Consider the following 18,727-nt stretch of genomic DNA (forward strand, 5'->3'; position numbering starts at 1 on the left):
ACTTAGTGTCTGTGTTTTGTCGACATGACTCATCTGCACGTGGTCGGCGAGTGATTTCTGCATGAACATTATATGAAGGTTAGATCGTGAGGGTTGCGTCTCCATGTAGTATAGGTTCAGTGGAAGGAATATCGAGATGCGCTAAATAGACGATAATCGTAATAAAACCGACCATAACACAGTTCCGACCGCGTTAAAGGCCTTAGAGCGCGTAACATACGTATCGAGTTCGATCGAGATTACGGTATTATTGGTTAGCCGACTTCCCACGCGTCGAAAATTTATCTCCCAAGTGGATTGCACCTTCATAAACCATCATGTCCACACCATCAAGACGTTCAGCTTTGGGAATCTCGGGGACCCAGAAGCAAGCTCTTCGTATTTGGGCACAAAGTCAAAACCCTCGTCCATCACAATCGCAATGTTCTGCTTGGTTTGAACGAACCTATGGACGGAACCTCTCCCAATCGACCATCTCAACAATCCTCTCTAAAAAGTTTGATCACCTCGATGCTGGTCCGGCATCTACCTTAAGACGTCAATTGGCACCGCAATGGCCTCTCTTAGAGACACCACTTTGTGAGTGGCTTGCGAGCCAAGAAGCGGGCCTAATGCCGCCGGCCGATACTATTATTGCTAAAGCACGCGAAATCTGGAATCAAATTCCGGAATACCAGACCCTGGCACTTCCTCACTTTAGTAATGGGTGGTTGAACAGATTCAAGAAACGATATGCTGCTCAACTTCATGATCGCCAAGATGGCGTGCCCTCACCCACACCCCAAAATGGTCGCAAAGAAACGAGAGCACTGAAAACGCTATGTGGTGAATTCCCGGAAGATGATATTTACAACATGGATGAGACCGGACTTTTCTGGCGAAAGCCTCCATTTAGCGCTTCCCCCGCTCAGAACCAATTGACAACAAACAGGGAAAATTCCCGCATCTGCATTATGCTCTGTACAAACAGCACTGGGTCAGATCGGTTACCCCTTTGGGTCATCGGACATACGCCTATGCCAGAGGCACTTCAAAGGGCGAATCTCAAAGCCATGGACTGCCATTGGCGATATCATCGACAGGCTTGGCTAACGCAGTCGATCATGCAAGAATGGCTGCTCTTTTTTTACGACAATATAGGAGAGCGCAGAGTTTTGCTTCTACTGGATAATCATCCAGACCACCAAGCAGCCGTCGAGGCTACTCCGCCGCCTCCGAATGTGCATATTCAACTGTTTCCTACTCAAACTCGCACCTCGGATGAGCAACAGCCGATCAACTTGGGAATTTCCCAGACTCTTAAACATTACTATCGCAGGCAATGGCTTGCGTACATTGTGGCGGGTAGAGAATTGCCCCAAAACCCGGTCCACATGATGAGTCTTTATCACACTATATCCTGGGCCACCCGGAGCTGGCGTCACGATGTCGCGAACGCAATTATTTACAGGGCCTTCCGGAGGAGCAGTCTAATGGACCCGCAGATTGAGTTTATCACTGCCCCAAAATCACCCGATTTGACAAGTCTTTATGAGACCGCCACGCGAAACAATCCTGACGGTCGAACGGTTATCAGCCTCGAAAACTTTATTCACCCCGTGGATGAGGATTTTGAGGGCGGATTAAACGTTGCCGGATTTGTCGTTGAGGGTGAACCTACCTTGCAGGAACTAGATGACGCCATCGTGTCCATCCCGCCGGAGCAACTTGTACCTCCTGCTGTGGATGCAGTCATTGGGATACAGACGGCCATCCGGTACTTGGTACATCAGCCTTGGATCACTGCGATGGACCTTCAGGGTCTCGAGAGGATAGAGAGAATGATCAATCGTCTCGCTATTGAGGAGCGACGACAAGCACACGTTGGTGGTTTCGATTGAAGAAGCGACTAAGGACGGTGACAGTCGTCCTGGCAGTTAGTGCCTTCATCTCGACAATTAATCAACCTGAGCTATGAAATCGTGGGTTTTTTCTTACTCGGGTGAAAGCTCTCAGAGGAAGGAAAGTTACATCTCATATATGTCCTGTGCGTTATGAACATATTGCAGAGCCTGGTACAGGCCGAGCTCCACACAGTTGACCTTTATGAGTGCCCAATATCTGTAGTTAATAGCTGGGCTACGTAATTTCAAGCGCAGCACCAGAACTGATGTTAGAGAATAATAGCTCACTACCACCGGGCTTACCCAGGGTCTAGTGTACCATCTCATACATTGATATTCCGAACGAAGGACACCTGATTCATCCACCGGACTCCACGCTCGAGCCTTATTCGAGAATTAGAAGGTAATATTATCAGCCTGCAGCATTGACTGGCTCGTTTTTTTAAATTGTTGGAATATATTATGCTGTCTTAAGATATAATAGATGTCCAAAGCTCCCGTATCAAGACCTAAACCGTCCTTGGGATGCAGAATACCAATCAATTCTTGAGGTTTTTCTATTTTAAGCTCACTCCAATGATTATATGAATATCAGATTTCAAGTTTTCTGAGCCGAAATAGAAGCATATCAACTCCAGATACACTGTTGTGTCTATTTGGCTCTTTGTTTATTCCACACTGTCTATTTAAAGCAAAGGAGGATCCGTTATGTTGTTGATTTTGGCCTAGGGTCGATCCGTCAATCTCGCGTTCTTGGATCCGTCGGCGCTTTTTGCAGGATTCTCTCAAGTTCACGAGTGTCCAGGAGTTCATAATATCAAAGATGAGCAGGTCAACTGGAAATGATCCCCCCAGGGTCTCCATCAAGGCAATCAAAGCACAAATCAGGCATTGCATCCAGTCGTTGAAAGACCTTACAGTAAGTTATCTTGGGAGGAAAGTGTCAAGCAAGGCGGACTGCTGACTTTTGATAGCATTCCATAATGCGAGGCCGCGGCGATGATACTCATGGGTTCACGATGCTATGGCCCAGAAAGACCGGTTCCGATGTCGATGTCGATGTCACGATCGGTTGCGTGGACGCCGGATCCTACAAACAACTTTCGAAGGCGGCCAAATGTGCCAAAGAAAAGAGGGTCGTGGGGGGGATCAATGAAAATGATAGGTGAATTGTTGGGAGTGGAATGATAGGGCAGCCCGAAGGCGCACAGTGGTGACTAAGAGCTTGCAAAGAGAAATTGAAGACTTGACAGGGACATCGTCGCTGTCTGTCATTTTGAAGAGTAACCAGATGGGAGCCGGACCAACATGGTGCTTTGATACTTTCGGGTTATTGACTGGAAGGTTGCGACCATTAGGTCCGTACTCGCCAAGGAAATATGATGTGATAGACATTATCATTTACCTTTCGGTGCCCAATGTACCAGAAAAAGGCCAACAAGAGAAACCTACCTACATGCAGTGAAGTAATTTGGAGTCGGACCTAATAGCTGAGGGTTGATGTTTGGCTCTTCGATTGGTCGGGTTCAATCACAGATTGGCGCGCGGCTGCTCACAACACCTAATAGGTTGGAATTGTGTGACGGAGGATGATGTGCAGGAGTATACCAGGGTGTAGATAGAAAACAAGTGTCCAACACATGAATCGCCGAAGGGAATCGAATTGAACAAGAAAGAAAGTACTATTCAAAATGATATCATATATAAAACAGGCTCCGTAACGGGGAATCGCTTTTGTGTTTCAGATAGGGTCCGAGACCAAAAAAAAAAGAAAGCCAAAGGAAATATTTTACTCTACAGCATCAGTGATACAGCCCAGGCTGGCGTCCTGGACGTTTCTGGCATATTTACCCAGAGTACCACGCATGGTAAGACCGGTCTCAGGGAGGTTTCCAGCAGCCTTGCGGGCTTCCCACTTCTCTTTGCGGTCAGCAAACTCAGCATCGGAGAGTTCAACATCAAGAAGGCGCTTGTTGGCATCGATGGTGATGATGTCACCATCATTTACAAGACCGATGGGACCACCGACGGCAGCCTCGGGGACAATGTGACCGATCAAGAAACCGTGAGAACCACCGGAGAAACGACCGTCAGTGATGAGAGCACAGGAGTTTCCAAGACCATAGCCCATGAGGGCACTAGAGGGCTTGAGCATTTCTATAAGAATGTTAGCATTATAGTCGGAGATCAGGTAGATTTGTTGCACATACCAGGCATTCCAGGGCCACCCTTAGGACCGCAGTAGCGAATGACAACAACGGTCTTCTCCTCCTTCTTGATTTCCCCACGCTCCAGAGCGGCGATGAAGTCATCTTCACTATCGAACACCCGGGCCTTTCCTGTGAAGGACATGCCCTCCTTGCCGGTGATCTTGCCGACACTACCACCGGGGGCGAGAGAGCCACGGAGAATCTGAATGTGACCGGTCTTCTTGATAGGGTTGGAGAACGGGCGGATGATCTTCTGGTCCTCGGGGAAGCCAGGGAGCTTCTCCAGGTTCTGGGCCATGGTCTCACCAGTAACGGTCATACCAGAGCCATCAATAAGACCCTCCTTGAGGAGCAGCTTCAGGAGTGCTGGGGTACCACCAACGGCGAAGAGATCGGCCATGACGTACTTGCCAGAGGGCTTGAGATCAGCCAGGAAGGGAATGCGGTCGGACACAGTCTGGAAGTCATCAATGGTGAGCTTGATGCCGACCGAGTCAGCAATGGCAATCAAGTGCAGCACAGCGTTGGTAGATCCACCCGTGATATTGACAACAACCATGGCGTTCTCAAAGGCCTGACGGGTAAGAATATCGCGAGGGCGAATGTCCTCGGCGAGCAGCTTCTTGATGGCACCACCAGCGGCGAGACACTCAAGATACTTGGCCTGGGAGTTGGCCGGGTTGGAGGATGAACCAGGAAGGGTCATACCCATGGTCTCAATAGCGGAAGCCATGGTGTTGGCAGTGTACATACCACCACAAGCTCCCTCGCCGGGGCAGGCGTGGCGGATGACGTCAAAGCGCTGGGGCTCGGTGATCTCCTTGGTAAGGAACTGACCGTAGGCTTGGAAAGCAGACACAATATCGATATCGGCGTTGTTCTGGGTAGCAGCGCAGCCGGGCTTGATGGTTCCACCGTAAACCATCAAACTGGGGCGGTTGATACGGCCCATAGCCATTAGAACACCGGGCATGTTCTTGTCACATCCGGGAATACTGATATTGGCATCGTACCACTGTCCACCCATCACGGTCTCAACGGAATCGGCAATAAGGTCACGACTCTGCAAAGAGTAACGCATTCCAGAGGTACCCATACTGATTGCATCACTGACACCGACAGTGTTGAATTGGAAACCAATCAAGTCCTGATCCTGGACACCCTGGCGAACCTTGTTGCTCAGATCGAGCAAATGCATGTTGCAAGGGTTGCCGTTGAACCACACTGACGAAATTCCGACCTGGGCCTTGTTCATGTCCTCCTCCTTCAACCCGACTGCGTACAGCATTGCCTGGGAAGCACCCTGTGCCTTGGGTTGGGTGATGGTGCTAGAGACCTTGTTGAGGGGTTTATCATTCTGGAAACGAGGGAGAGTGGTTGAGAGAGACCGACTAAGAAGAAGAAGAAGTCAGTAACCGAATTGACGCGACACAATTGAACCAACTTACACAGGGTTAGACCTGGACAGGCTCCGAAGAGCGGCGGGCACACGGGCCCGAGTCTGAGGAAGCATGACGAGGATGGATGAGAGTATCCAAAAACCACCAGATAGAGCGATACAATCGGAAGTCTGAAGAAGAGAGGGGGACAAGAAATAAAAAGCGGAAGCTCAAGGGAGTGGGTCGGTCAATCGGTTCGACAATCAAATCGGAGAGAGGCGAACCCTCCCCGCCAATTGGATACGCGTCGTTGTCAGCCCGTTACTAGGGGAATGCGCACATCAATTGATATTTATTCGCTATATTAATGAACGAGGGAATGAAAGAACAATATAATTAGAAAAGAAGCGACAGGAATGGGAAGGGAAGAAAATGGAGAGAGGAGAGAAGACGGAGGTTTAAGACACATGGGCGGCGTCGACGGTGTGGTGACTCCGAGAGTACTACTATCAGATAGAAAACCTCATCAATAAACGACAAGATATGTCCAGATTCTATTCTCATTTACTGCGCGAAGAGTGCCTAGTAGCTTCTAGGTAAACCGAGTACCTTCTCGCTCACATAATTCAAGATCATCTCCCGACTCACAGGTGCGATACGAGGCACGAAACAATCGCGCATATATCGTTCGACATCGTACTCAACCGCATATCCCATACCACCATGCGCCAGAACTGCCCGCTCACACGCCGTGAAAGCAGCCTCTGCAGCCAAATACTTGGCACTGTTACACGCGACACCAATTTCATGGAAAGGCACTGATCCATCGTTGGTATCATAGAGACGTGCTGCGTGGTAGGTAGCCAGCTTTGCCGCCTCCAGTTTCATGAAAGCATCAGCCAATGGATGCGCCACACCCTGGTTCTGACCAATTGGCCGTCCAAAGACAACACGGTCCTTAGCGTACTCCGAGGCTTTTTCAAGGGCGGCATATCCAAGACCAAGTGCTTCACCGGCCAAAAGACATCTCTCTGCATTCATGCCGTGGAGGATAATCTTGAAGCCTTGGTTCTCCTCGCCAATTAATGTATTTGCAGGAATCTTATAATTATCAAAGAAGACCTCGTTGGCATCCACAGCGCGTCCACCCATCTTCTTGATCTTGCGCAGATCCAAGCCAGGGCTATCACGGTCTAGATCGATACAAAATAAGGAGAGACCCTCGCTGGTCTTCTTAACTTCTTCGAGAGGTGTAGTTCGGGCGAGAAGGATCATCTTTGAAGCCACTTGCGCACAGGTAATCCAGATCTTCTGGCCGGTGACCGAATATCCGTCAGCGGTTTTGCTAGCCAAGGTTGTGAGTTTGAGGGTCTCAAGGCCAGTGTTTGGCTCGGTGACACCAAAGCATGTGCGCCATGTGCCGTTGATAATATTCGGGATGGTTGTCTCTAGTTGTTCCTTGGTGCCAAACTTGGCCAATGGCTGTGTCGCATAGACGTTGGCGTGAATGGCCTGAGCACCAGCCATACCTGCGCCAGACTGTGTGATAGTCTGCATCATCATTGTGGCCTCGGAGATACCTGAACAAGGTCAGAAATATGGATGAGAATAAGAAATCTGTGCAACTGTACCTAGACCAGCGCCTCCGAGGGATTCGGGCAAAGCAATGCCAAGCCATCCATCTTTAGCCAATGCTGCATGGAATTCCTTTGGATCTTTCTCTTGTTGATCACGCTCCTGCCAATATGTATTTGGGAATTTGGAACAAATATGGGAGATCGCTTCGCGGACTGTAAGCTGCTCTTCCGTAAAGCCAGTCATCCCCATAATGTCGCGCCGCCCTGAAGTGGAAAATGCCGCGCGACCTTGGGGGTATTTGCCTATTCGACATAGTCCTCGCAAAAGTGCAGGCACTTGCGACCGTAGCGCGCGTTGAAATTGTAGATACATTTTACGTTGAACCTTGGGAGGAGCTTCTCGGCTCAAAACATACCCCGTTCGCATATAACCGACTAGCAGTCTTGGCGTTCTCGGCTTCGAATCAAGTCGACGGGGTTTCTTTTGCACATATTCGTGTCCTATTGACATGTTGCTATCAAACATGGCCAAAATTCAAGTAGCCGAGCCGAATTACTCGAAAAGACAGCTGCATAGAAGACCAGCGAAACTACCATTGGGCGACAGGCTGGACTGAAGTCTCATCTGCGAAAGCTACTCCGTACACGATTAGCGAAATGCTCAAGGAGAAGTGAATATCCTCAACAACACTTGAGAATACGATGAAATCTTCAGAACTTATATATATTCGTGCCTTGAAAGAAGTTAAGCACAGTAGCATTCATCGTTCAGCCACGTCCTGTTCAGCCACTCTATCGCTTGCATCCGGACTCTGCTCTTTCAACAATTCGAACTTTCGAACGACTTGAAGAGTAGCATAATAACTGAACGGTAAAGCTATGAACCACAGACCGAGGTTGATACTCGCCGTTGCGATCAACGCTGTTGGTACAGCCTGCACGCCAAATCCGACTGCAACGGCAGCAGTTTCGATCCCCCGAAGCAATGAGCTGTATCGAATTTGATCACCTGGTGAGTCCGACAAATTTCCGATACACCAGTAAATATAATTCTCAACCAAGCCAAGACTGATGCGCTCAAACAGATACAGGCCAAACCCACGACCGAAGGTGCGTTGATCACTCCAGTCCAACACGGGGTGGGTGTGTCGGTACTCGTTCTGGATAATGACCGCCCAGATCCATGTCGCAGTGTTCATGAGTGCAATAACGATGAACGTGACAATCGCTCTATGCTTCCGATTTTTCATCCAAGGCAGGTCCACCAATGAGCCACCTAACCAAGTCGCCATCGTTCCCACAACCGCCGACATGAAGCCTCCGAGCGCACGCGCGCGGACTGTGAAATAGGTCGCGAGATATGTGCCAGGGTATGCTTGGATCCAACCAAAATACCAGAATAATGGGACAAGGAGCAAGATCGACTTACTCCTTGCCAGCCGCCACATCGCACTGAGCTCTTCACGCCAGTGGATGCCGCGGGGGGCCTCGATACGCGTTCCATCATCTCTTTGCACTTTCTCGGGATTTGACAAGAGAGGGCCAATGACCAGTCCAAGACACTGGATGGCGATAAAAGCGAGATACGTCTGGTACCCAACCTGGCCGCGTTTATCGACGGTGTGGTTTATGCCTAAAGAGACCGCACCACCAATGATGTTGCCGAAATTGCGGAACGTGAACCACGTTGCAATGTAGCGACCACGTTTGTGATGCTCAGGGTATCCTGTGGCGACAGCACCCTCAACGCTCCAAAAGAAACCCGCGCTGATGCCGCAAGTGACACAGCCGAGATACACAAGCCATGTTGCACCAGTGCGATTGTTCAAATACAATCCCGCTGCGTACAATGGATATCCAAGTGACCCCAGAGTCAGGGTCCAGCGAAAGCCGATAGCGTTTGTGATGAATGGACCGGCGAAACAGGTCAATGTCATGAAGGCGAATAGTAAGGCGTTGGCCGCGTTGACCAGGTCTGGGCTCTGGGATCCGCCCACGCCCAAACCATTCATTGCAGTCCATATACCTGGCGCGCAGAATGCACATAATCCTACGACCAGGATTTGAAAAAGTGTACTGTAAAAGAACTTGGGACGAGGTGGTGGGTGTTCATCTTGACTTTCCACGGTCGTTGACACATTGGCTTTGTCTTCGGAATGTACTGATGCAGACATGATTACAGCCTGGAATTGCAGCCGAGTAAATCACTGCAAATATGATCCCTGTCATACACAGGGCCTAGTAAGTCCATTTTATATGATACACTCATTGTATAGCCCGTTTATTGGCACGATGCCTAGACAAGCACGCAAATTTATAGGCGCATGGCATAACCACAATCCCGCTCGGCAATTGACGATGAGGACATAAGAGCTTGAAAGGTGTCTTCTATCACGAATCATGTCAAGGCTACCCCATAATATTCCGCTATCTTGGCAGTTGTGAGGGGTCGGGCTCTCGACTACAAATGCATGGCATGCGCTTGGCTGGGTAGCTCAATCTACGATATTATTTTTTACTTTTGCAAAAAAAAATGGCCACAACTACAGAAGAACTGCAGATTGAGAAACTTCAGTTGGAGGACTCTATCGTCACATTCGAGTCCTTCGACCTCCCAGCTTCCAACCAACGTATCCTCGGACAACCACATCCCAAGAACACAGTTATCCCGCTTGCGCTGCGACCTGCCAAGTCCGACGCCAAGGCAACTCTCGACGATTTGATAGAGACAGTCAAGACTCTCCAAGAAAAAGACGGCATATTGACCAAGAAGCTCGCAAGACATGGCACGCTGCTGTTTCGCAATCTACCAATCCACAACGCAGAAGACTTCAGCAAATTCGCGCACGCCTTCGGCTATAAACCCCATGAGATTATTGGTATTGTAGTCGACAGACCAGTTCTTGCGCCAAATGTTGCGCCTGCCAATGAAGCGCCCAAGGAGGTCCTGATATACAACCATAACGAGTCGCCGCAAGTCCCACATGCGCCCGAGTATATCTTTTTCTACGGACATCATGAGCCGTCGAAAGGCGGGGAATCACCGATATCTTCTTCGTTGGAATTATTCAATCGCGCACAGCAAGAGATCCCCGAATTCATCGCTGAACTGGCGGAAAAAGGAATTCTAAGTAAAGTGACATACCGAGTGGAGAAGCAGTACGAAGGTGGATCCACACTGAAGCAGGCCTTTGGCAAGGAAGTCCAAGATCATGACGACGAAGAGACAAAACGACGCAAAATCGAGGCTCAGATCGCGCGCTATGGCAGAGGGCAGCATACTACGTGGGACTGGACTGATGACGGTCTTATCTTGACGCATCGGCTACCTGTCATCCGAACACAGCCCGGTACAAACCTACCAACTCTCTTTACCGGGTTGGCAGCATATTGGAAACGTACACAGTTCGATGCCGAGGCGCGAAAAAACGTCACACAGCAGCTCTTTGGAGATGGGACACCTATTCCTGAAAAATATCTTGCACACCTGGCGAAGATCACGGATGAGATTCGGGTTCTCCATCGCTGGCAGAAAGGTGATGTTTTGGTTTATGATAACGTCATTGCACAACATGGTAGAGAACCGTGGCAAGGCGAGCAGTCTGATCGAGTGATTATGGCCAGTTTATTCGATGGTGAAAGCGTGCCGGGCGCTTATGGATTTGGGGATTGGGCGCAGGTTGTGCAAGCACTTGATTGAAAACCATTTTTTTTATGACAACACACACTTCTTACTCAACATACTTCTGCTTCATCTTGACTTTCCTGTCGTAATTTACTATGGTGTCCCTATAGTAAGATATAGCTTACGGGGGACTAAGTATACCACCGGGCATAATCCTCTTATTGCCAGGTAGTATTTTAGATTAGTTGAGTACGGAGTAGTCATGTTGAACATTGTATCAAGTTACAGGCCATATACTATATACCAATAGTGAATTTGAATCGCTTACAAGTGGTAACTCTATGTACAGTCACTCCGCAAAAGTCTCCGTCAAATGAGATAAGCGCCCACTTAACTCTTTATAGTACCAATTCGAATCCATAGGTTTTAATAGATTCGACACCCTTATTTAAACTAGCTAATAAACTATCAATTTTAGTATTTAGAACGAATATGCCTCAGAGGGGTTCTTGGAACCATGCTTGATTTTGAAAAAGCATTGGTCAGGTTAGCAAACGCGGTTGCAAACTTGGTAAAAAAGAAAAAGATACCTAGGAAAACGCGCATGTAGGGCTAACTGTGACGGAGACTTTTGCGGTAGAACTGGAACTACTAGAGGTTATACAAAGCCACAACCAACTGATCTGCACGTCTTCCGTAGATCCGATGAACCTCGCTCAACCTGGGGAGAGGATTTTCCGAGTTTTTCTCCCTCAGGAAATCCAAGACTCCTGGTGTTTCAACCCAGCAAAAACGTTGGCCTCGCTGTGTGATCCAGATGGCGGCCTCGAGTGGACTCCCGAATTCCGGCCTAGCACCATTGTGCGATCTGTTCACGACAGCCTCAATGGCATCCTCTGGTCTATCAACCAAAGTTCGCCACCAGAAGAAATTCGTCTGATGAATCTTTTTGTATAGGGCGTCGACTTGGGCATCCAGTCTTGCGATTTCGGCAGAAAGATCGGGGCTGCTCATAATACGACGATTGGCCTTGATTGCCGAGCTTCGGGGGATATTTGCTAGGATTTGGTCCAGTACCTCCTGGGGGACCTTCGGCCCAACAGCTTGTCGGGCTTGATGTAGATCCTTGAGATCGAGCAGAATCTTGATTTTCAACAGAGTCAAAGAGAGAAGGAAAGTGATGGTGTCTGTGAAATCCATAAACCTAGTCTCTATGTCCAGAAAGTAATCAACATCCTCAAGAATATCGGGGTTCTCAATAGGTGTTGGTGCTATTTGCCCAGGAGGGTGGTCTTCAGATTCCTCCCAGAGATACCAGGACTTGATGAATCCATAAACCTCCTCATCCTCATCGAGACGAATCCAGAGAGCTGAAACCGTACCAGCCGCGTAGTATTTATCGGGATAGTAGAGCAGCGTCAGCTTTCACAATGCAACCGATGCTCTGATAGAACTCTTCGTGTAAGCATACTCCATGCACTCCTGCAGATTATAAATTGCCATGAAGTATTTGTTCTTATCAGGTGCGAATTAGCTATCCGTCAACAGGAGGGGCACATTGGGGAGCGAGGAATCGTGAGGGTGAGGTCCCAGCCGAGCCTCGATGGCTTTTACTGTCGCTTGAGTCTGTCGAACATAGTTACAGAACTCTTTGTGGTCTTTTCGATGTTCGATCTGGTGATCTTTACTGCAATAAGATAGCACCCTACAGGCAGTGCAGATTTTCAGGTCCTGTTCTTTATCGCAGATCGCACATCCCGAAGGTAAAGACGCCTTTGATTGAACGGTGTGGAACAGGAACTTCGGCTGTTGGACTGTGATCGGAGCTTGCATCGTGTGTACTCGAAGAATCTCACAGCCCTAATGGAAGGGAAAGGGGAAATGGATCAATAAAAAAAAAGCATATTTGACAGACAGAATTTGGACTAAAACTGGAGTCTGGCAGAATAAATTGACGCCTGAGTTATACGGCCTTAATCAGGCAGAATCAGGTAGAAGCAGGCAGCCCTATATCCAATCCAACCAAACAGTAATTCCCTCCAGCACATCCCGGTACTTCATGTAATAAGCCTGGCCCAACATATGAAGCTTCCGCCGATCGGTCTTTTTTGATCTAGTACGTGGGACTCTATCAATTAGGATATACAACCCAGGAACATAATACTTCGGCAAGGTCTGGCGGACCGCGTCGCTGAGCGATTGGGTGAGCGCATGCACAGCGTGTCTCTCGCTGATCGGACGGAACTCCATCTCTTCAACTGGACCGCTTTCCATGTTCATGGGGTTATTTGTCAAGTATAAGAATACGGCAAGAATGGGATCGCCCTGGCCGTCAATAGCTCCAAGAACGTCGACGACAGCAAAATCACCGGTGGATAAGTTCCGCCGGAGGACGTACTCCACTTGGCCAGCTTCGACCCGCGCTCCGTCGAGTTTGAGCATACTATCTTTCCGGCCCATTAGCTCGATCGTCCCATCATGGTTGTACCGCCCTAGATCCCCAGAGCGATATAGGCGGTGGCTTGGCCTTTCGGGGTGGAGCCGGGCCATCCAGACGGGAGGCGTGGAGAGGAAGTTCTCCGATTTTCCAGACACGTGGTCTAGATATCCCCTAGAGAGATGAGGACCCTCGATGAGGAGCTCGCCCACGGCTCCGACGGGCATCAGCTGGTCAGGATTATCGGGATTGACGATCCAAATTGTACCGGTAGCAGGGCGACCGACTACTGACCCACGACCCATCTGAAGATTGCGGTTATAGGCGCAGAGGGAGGCTACCTCACCCATACCGTATTGATTCACTACCTGTACGCGGCCCAGCCATTTTGCCAGTACCGCGTCTGACACTGGCTCACCACCAATACACATCATCTCCAGGGTGGGGACGCGGTCTGGTTCCATATCGATGGCAACTGAGGGTGTTATGAACATTATGTTCCCCTCCAGGTCGTTCATGTCATTCATGAGGGATTCCATCGTCAGAGATTTAGTAGGAACACAGCAGCATCCGCCGGCAATGAGAGGCGCCAAAAAGTCGTTGTTGCTGATATCGAACGTGTATGAATCGAATTGGAACATCCGGCTATGTGGTCCCATATCCATGACTCGGATGTAATCCGTCAATGCCGAAGCGTAGCTACGGTGCTCCTGAATGATTCCCTTCGGGCTTCCTGTGCTGCCAGATGTGAAGAGTACAACGCAAGGGTCGGTGGGCGTGACGGTCGAACAAGGGACTGATGTCACCAGTGGCAAACTGGAAACGGAAGCATCGCTGACCTCGAAGAGGGTTTCAATCCGGTCGCCAAATCTTCCTTTATATCCTTCTGAGGTGAGCATGATCTTTATCTGGGTGCGCTCGAGAACAGAGGAAAGGTATGGTGGTGGGTCACTGCCATCAACGCAGATGTACGCACCACCAGCCATGAGAACAGCCAGTCTAGCCACAATGGCCCAGGTGGATTTGTAGAAGGCACAAGCGACATAGATATTTGGTCCAACGCCTTGTCCCACTAGCCAATGTGCTAACCGAGAAGTTAATTCCTCAAGTCGGCGATATGTCAGATCCCCATCCCAGGAGCGAACTGCGGGAGCATCAGGGGTTGTCTTGGCGTGCTGTAAACAAAGATCATGTAGGAGGGAATCATGCGTAGGGCCGATAGCTCCAGTGAATAGGGTAATCTGTTCACGATCTTGGGGCGAGCATAATTCAAGGCTACCGATGGTTTGTGTAGAAGAGCCATCAATTGACGAGAGAGCCCGGTTGAAGCTGTGCAAGAGGCTTGTAGCCATTGGCAGTCCAATATCAGTGTTTCCAACATCCAATCGGGCATGTAACATATCGTCGGAGGTATGGTGTATGGAAAGCTGGAGACCGGGGAACGAGTCTACCTCCGTTGACTCTCTCGCCGGTGCGCCGCAACAGACCTGGAATCCGTCCACGCATTGATTAGACAGGGTGCGCTCCGCCGGTTGCTTCTGGTAGAATATTGTCACATTGAAGCCGGAATTCTCGCCGACTTGGTCTGTATGGACTTCCTCCGTGACCCCCATATGGGATAATGGGACTAATGCTTCAATACTCTCGCGAAACAGATCTCCCACGGTATCATGAGGATCTACGTGGATCTGGACGGTCGGCTTCGAGTAGCCATGAGCCGCCTCGCCTATGTAGCATTGACCCTTTGGATAGTCCTGACCAATGTATAGGGTTGTCGAGCAGCAAAATGCTCTGATTGTAGTGATCCAGGCCAATTGGAGTAGTCGCTGGATATGAATATCCGGATGTTCTTCCTGGGCGGCTAGGGGAGGGAGGTTGAGGGCATCGGCGAGGTGCAGGAGTCGCCAAGGACGTACCTTTAGGGTGAGGTTGACCCTATCGGTAGAAACATCATTGACTGCTACCTTCAATGGAGCAGTACTGAGCTGGGAAACAATTGTGGGTTCAAACAGGACAGGAGCCATGATGAAGATGAAGATGAACTGTAGCAAGTGTGGAGAAACAAATCATTACATTCTAGTATTAGGGAAACTCTGGCCTAAATGTACGGCCTGGACAGGGACGAGGCATGCAGGAGATGTCTCATTGTGAACATGCTCTCTTGGCACTACTCCCTTTGTTGAACGAAGTGGGCAATCAATAAGACCTCGTTATTGACGCCACAGGCATTTACTGCGCGAATCATAGCCATCGGCATGTTTGGAGTATGTAAGATGTTACTCCCAGGGTGATCAATTCGTGCTCACGGAGTGTTTGCTCTAATGTGAGAGCTTGTATTTGGATATGGGCTGCCTGAGCGAGCTAGCAGAACGGGCAATTCGAGCCGGGGTTTTTGTGGCACTCTGCGAATAAAAATCCAAATGGTAAGGGTCAAAAGAGACAAACCTAGTCTGGCCAATCGACTTCGAAGAATACCGTTGATCTGCAGTGTATTTTGGCACTCAGTCAACCCTGGAGTAGGGAGTAGTACGAGGAGTCAGCTGCACATAGAGTCAATGCACTCACTCCGTAAGATATTAGGTGAGAGGGAATTGATTTGGCAGATCTAAACTTGTCTCATGAATTATATTTAATTCATCAAATCAAAATTCCAACTAGAATATGAGGACCTGTGAAAAGGAGGCCGAAAATGACCACCCGTGACTTTGGAGGGCTAGCGGGCGCTTCACCGCTCACTGTCGAGTACTGGCGCCGTTAGCCATCATCTTCCGTGATGTTTTGCGTTCAACGGTCGTGGTCCACGCCCAAAATGGCTCCCTTTTGCAGTCCCAGGACTAAGTGAAATTCCACTGATAGTAAAAGATCTCATCAAGGAATAAACTCCAGTATCAGCCTCCTTGAACTTGTCAATACCACCGACAATGCCGTCTTGGTCCACTTGCCAATCACCCATTTCCACCCGTTCAGCCCAGCTTTCTAAAACCTTGTGTAGATATGAGCTACGCAAATCCCAAGGTAAATAACCACTGTAGCCACCGAAAAGGTCCTCCTGGTAAAGTTGATCAGGCCGTTCGGTTCCCGGAAACCTAGCACGTTTGAAAGGAACACCTCGAGCAAACCCATTGCTGCCGATCAACTTTTAGACGGGATCGAAGCGACATCCCATCCAGCCCCAATCCATGCATATTTAAAAATCAGGTTGTGAAGTTGGGCCGATAAATGGGGGTCAAATGCAGTGAATGACATGGCTGAGATGTAGGTCTTTCTGGACCTCGGGGTTATGGTGGGAGATGTGGAAAGAGAGGAACGGTATCAGCCTAACAGGATTGGTTCGTACCCTTTACATTTTGCCATCTCGTGAAGATAGGTAGGGGCCAGGGTTACTTTCATAGCGAAAATTGTTATTATATTCAGGGCATTGAAGAAGGGTTATGTGCAGCGTATTTGGGCACTAAACCGAAAGAGACAAATCTAACAGGATACATAATTCATAGGTCCGCTGTGTAGATGAAAGAATTGACAAGTCCCAATCAATCAGACATTCTGCATAATCCCAGGGTGAACGCCCTCAAGGATCGACGACAGCTCAGCCCATAGTTTCTCACGGGCTTGACGCCCCTCTTCACTGCGCACAAAAGGTGAAAGCGCAGTATTCTCGACATGTCCATCTGTCATATATGAACCGTGGCTTTCGAGTCCAGCTGCACCGCCCGCCACCAGCGTTCGAGATCCAACCTCCGTGGATCGCGCCAATACCATTTTCATCAATTTGAACTTTAAGCCAGCTTCCCGTCCGAGTTGTGAATGGCAGAAACCAGGATTGATCATGTTGATCACTACCTCTGATCCACGCACACGGCCCGCCAGTTCCTGCACAAGTAGCACCTCGAGTAGCTTCGATAATGGGTACCGCTCGTCCATCTTGGCTTTTGTTTGGTCACTGACGAACTCCATTGGCTGATCTTCCTTCCATTCTGGGAAATCCACCCATGCGTGTACTTCACTCACAACAAAGGTAAGTCGGGGCGTGCGGGATGGATTCTTTGTTCGTGTGGCTTTCAGGGTTGGCAGGATGAGGAGGCTGAGGAATAGAGTGTTGATGACATTAACCGTGAGAGTTTGCTCATACCCCTCGGCAGTGCTAAATTGCGCTGTGGCAACTGCTGCATTGAGAATGGCTACATCGAGCTGGGGGAGCTTTGAAATGCGCTCGCCAAAAGCAAGGACCGAGGCGTGGGAAGCCAGATCGACCTCCCACACTTCACAGATGCTTGGGCGGCCTGTAGATTTTTCAATGTCCTCTTTTGCTTCTTTTCCTGCAGTCACATTTCGGACGCCAAGGATCACTCGTGCTGCACCTAGTCGCGTGATGTGACGTGCAGCTTCTAGCCCTAAGCCGACATTGGCGCCGGTGATCAGCACCGTTTGGTCGGCGAAAGACTGTGTTGGATATGTAGGAGTAACGAAGAATTGTGAGTAAAGGAAAGCCATGATGAGTGGATATTTCGATTGAAGATTCTTCAACGATGAAAAAGGGTACTTAAATAGCAGTGGGCTAAATAGGCAACGAATGGCCAACGTCATGGAGGGCTTGCGATCCGGAGATTACCGGGGTTAAGCTCGTCCGCTCTAACATCCTATCTCCATGACCTCGGCATTCGCTAAATCGATATCCTTATGACCGAATATAGGAGAGATCACTATGTCCGAACAGAAAACTACAACTGATGAAATAATGTGGATTTGGCTGGACACTTTAGGTATGAAGGGGTGTGGTAAGGGTGAATGCTTGCAACGGATGTGAGGCGAGACATTGGTGTTATGTGATTGGGTATGTCCGCTTCTCTTACCCAACATGACTTGAAAGTCTACTCTGAAGAGGTTCCCTTTCAGAAAACATGGGGAGCATATAAACAACGACAATCCAACAATTCCAAAGTCGAAATGTCTGTTTATCCCCTAGAACAGAACGAATCAACAGTGCCCTCAAGGCCACCAGTGAAGCCAATGCCATGCTGAGGATAAAACAAAGGGATGAAACTTCCCAGAACATTGGACTCCATATTCCCCAACCGAGCATGGGTATTGCAATGGTCCACCGCGCCGCAGTATCACCCCAGACTAGAGGCACAGTTCGCCGACCGCGTTTAGCATCCCCGGCTTGATCGGACATGTCCTGCAATTGGACTGTAGAGAAAATAATTCCGATGACGACAAGGAGCCACCGACCTGACCAGCCAAGCGGGTGGAGAGGGAGGAAAGAGCCGCCCAATGCCACTTCCATCGCTCCCGATGCGAAACAGGTAAATCCTAGTCCATTGATAATGTTCCGAATGACTGGGTTCTTGTCTGCACCACCCCAGTTATTGTACCACACCCCTAAACATATCAAAGCCACAGAATTTCGGACTCCCCCGGTGAATGCAAGGCTATATATCGGGGCAAATATACACAAACTGATCATAACTCGCGTGCCCCACTCGTGAGAAACCCGACCGCCGGGAAAGGGGCGCCATGGCTTGTTGAGACTGTCCTCGGCAATGGCTCTTTGACCCCGTTGGTTGTTGATAGCGAATAGAATTAAGTTGACCAGAATCCATGATAATGTCGCGACAG

At 49.2% G+C, this 18,727-nt stretch overlaps 7 protein-coding genes across 7 annotated transcripts; 2 read left to right on the plus strand and 5 right to left on the minus strand.

Moving 5' to 3' along the window:
• Positions 1–317: 317 nt before the first annotated feature.
• LCP9604111_4468 (uncharacterized protein) lies at positions 318–1,880 on the plus strand (the record flags this gene model as incomplete). The annotated part of the gene is made up of 1 exon (XM_039072170.1): positions 318–1,880. One exon carries the CDS (start codon positions 318–320, stop codon positions 1,878–1,880), a length of 1,563 nt encoding a protein of 520 aa, XP_038929510.1.
• A 1,792-nt stretch (positions 1,881–3,672) lies between these two features.
• ilv3 (dihydroxy-acid dehydratase ILV3) lies at positions 3,673–5,606 on the minus strand (the record flags this gene model as incomplete). Its single annotated transcript, XM_039072171.1, has 3 exons — positions 3,673–4,040; positions 4,094–5,484; positions 5,542–5,606. 3 exons carry the CDS (start codon positions 5,604–5,606, stop codon positions 3,673–3,675), a joined length of 1,824 nt encoding a protein of 607 aa, XP_038929511.1.
• Positions 5,607–6,054: 448 nt separating this feature from the next.
• On the minus strand, positions 6,055–7,299 carry LCP9604111_4470 (acyl-CoA dehydrogenase family protein; the record flags this gene model as incomplete). Its single annotated transcript, XM_039072173.1, has 2 exons — positions 6,055–7,052; positions 7,104–7,299. 2 exons carry the CDS (start codon positions 7,297–7,299, stop codon positions 6,055–6,057), a joined length of 1,194 nt encoding a protein of 397 aa, XP_038929512.1.
• A 511-nt stretch (positions 7,300–7,810) lies between these two features.
• LCP9604111_4471 (uncharacterized protein) lies at positions 7,811–9,223 on the minus strand (the record flags this gene model as incomplete). Its single annotated transcript, XM_039072174.1, has 1 exon — positions 7,811–9,223. One exon carries the CDS (start codon positions 9,221–9,223, stop codon positions 7,811–7,813), a length of 1,413 nt encoding a protein of 470 aa, XP_038929513.1.
• A 359-nt stretch (positions 9,224–9,582) lies between these two features.
• Positions 9,583–10,749, plus strand: LCP9604111_4472 (uncharacterized protein; the record flags this gene model as incomplete). Its single annotated transcript, XM_039072175.1, has 1 exon — positions 9,583–10,749. The coding sequence occupies one exon, from the start codon at positions 9,583–9,585 to the stop codon at positions 10,747–10,749; it is 1,167 nt and encodes a 388-aa protein (XP_038929514.1).
• Positions 10,750–11,325: 576 nt separating this feature from the next.
• Positions 11,326–15,135, minus strand: LCP9604111_4473 (non-ribosomal peptide synthetase; the record flags this gene model as incomplete). Its single annotated transcript, XM_039072176.1, has 2 exons — positions 11,326–11,878; positions 12,839–15,135. The coding sequence occupies 2 exons, from the start codon at positions 15,133–15,135 to the stop codon at positions 11,326–11,328; spliced, it is 2,850 nt and encodes a 949-aa protein (XP_038929515.1).
• Positions 15,136–16,645: 1,510 nt separating this feature from the next.
• LCP9604111_4474 (putative short-chain dehydrogenase/reductase family protein) lies at positions 16,646–17,602 on the minus strand (the record flags this gene model as incomplete). The annotated part of the gene is made up of 1 exon (XM_039072177.1): positions 16,646–17,602. The coding sequence occupies one exon, from the start codon at positions 17,600–17,602 to the stop codon at positions 16,646–16,648; it is 957 nt and encodes a 318-aa protein (XP_038929516.1).
• Positions 17,603–18,727: the final 1,125 nt, after the last annotated feature.

Source organism: Penicillium roqueforti (genome assembly GCF_015533775.1).
Source record: "Penicillium roqueforti strain LCP96 04111 chromosome Unknown scaffold_09, whole genome shotgun sequence".
NCBI classification, from domain to species: domain Eukaryota; kingdom Fungi; phylum Ascomycota; class Eurotiomycetes; order Eurotiales; family Aspergillaceae; genus Penicillium; species Penicillium roqueforti.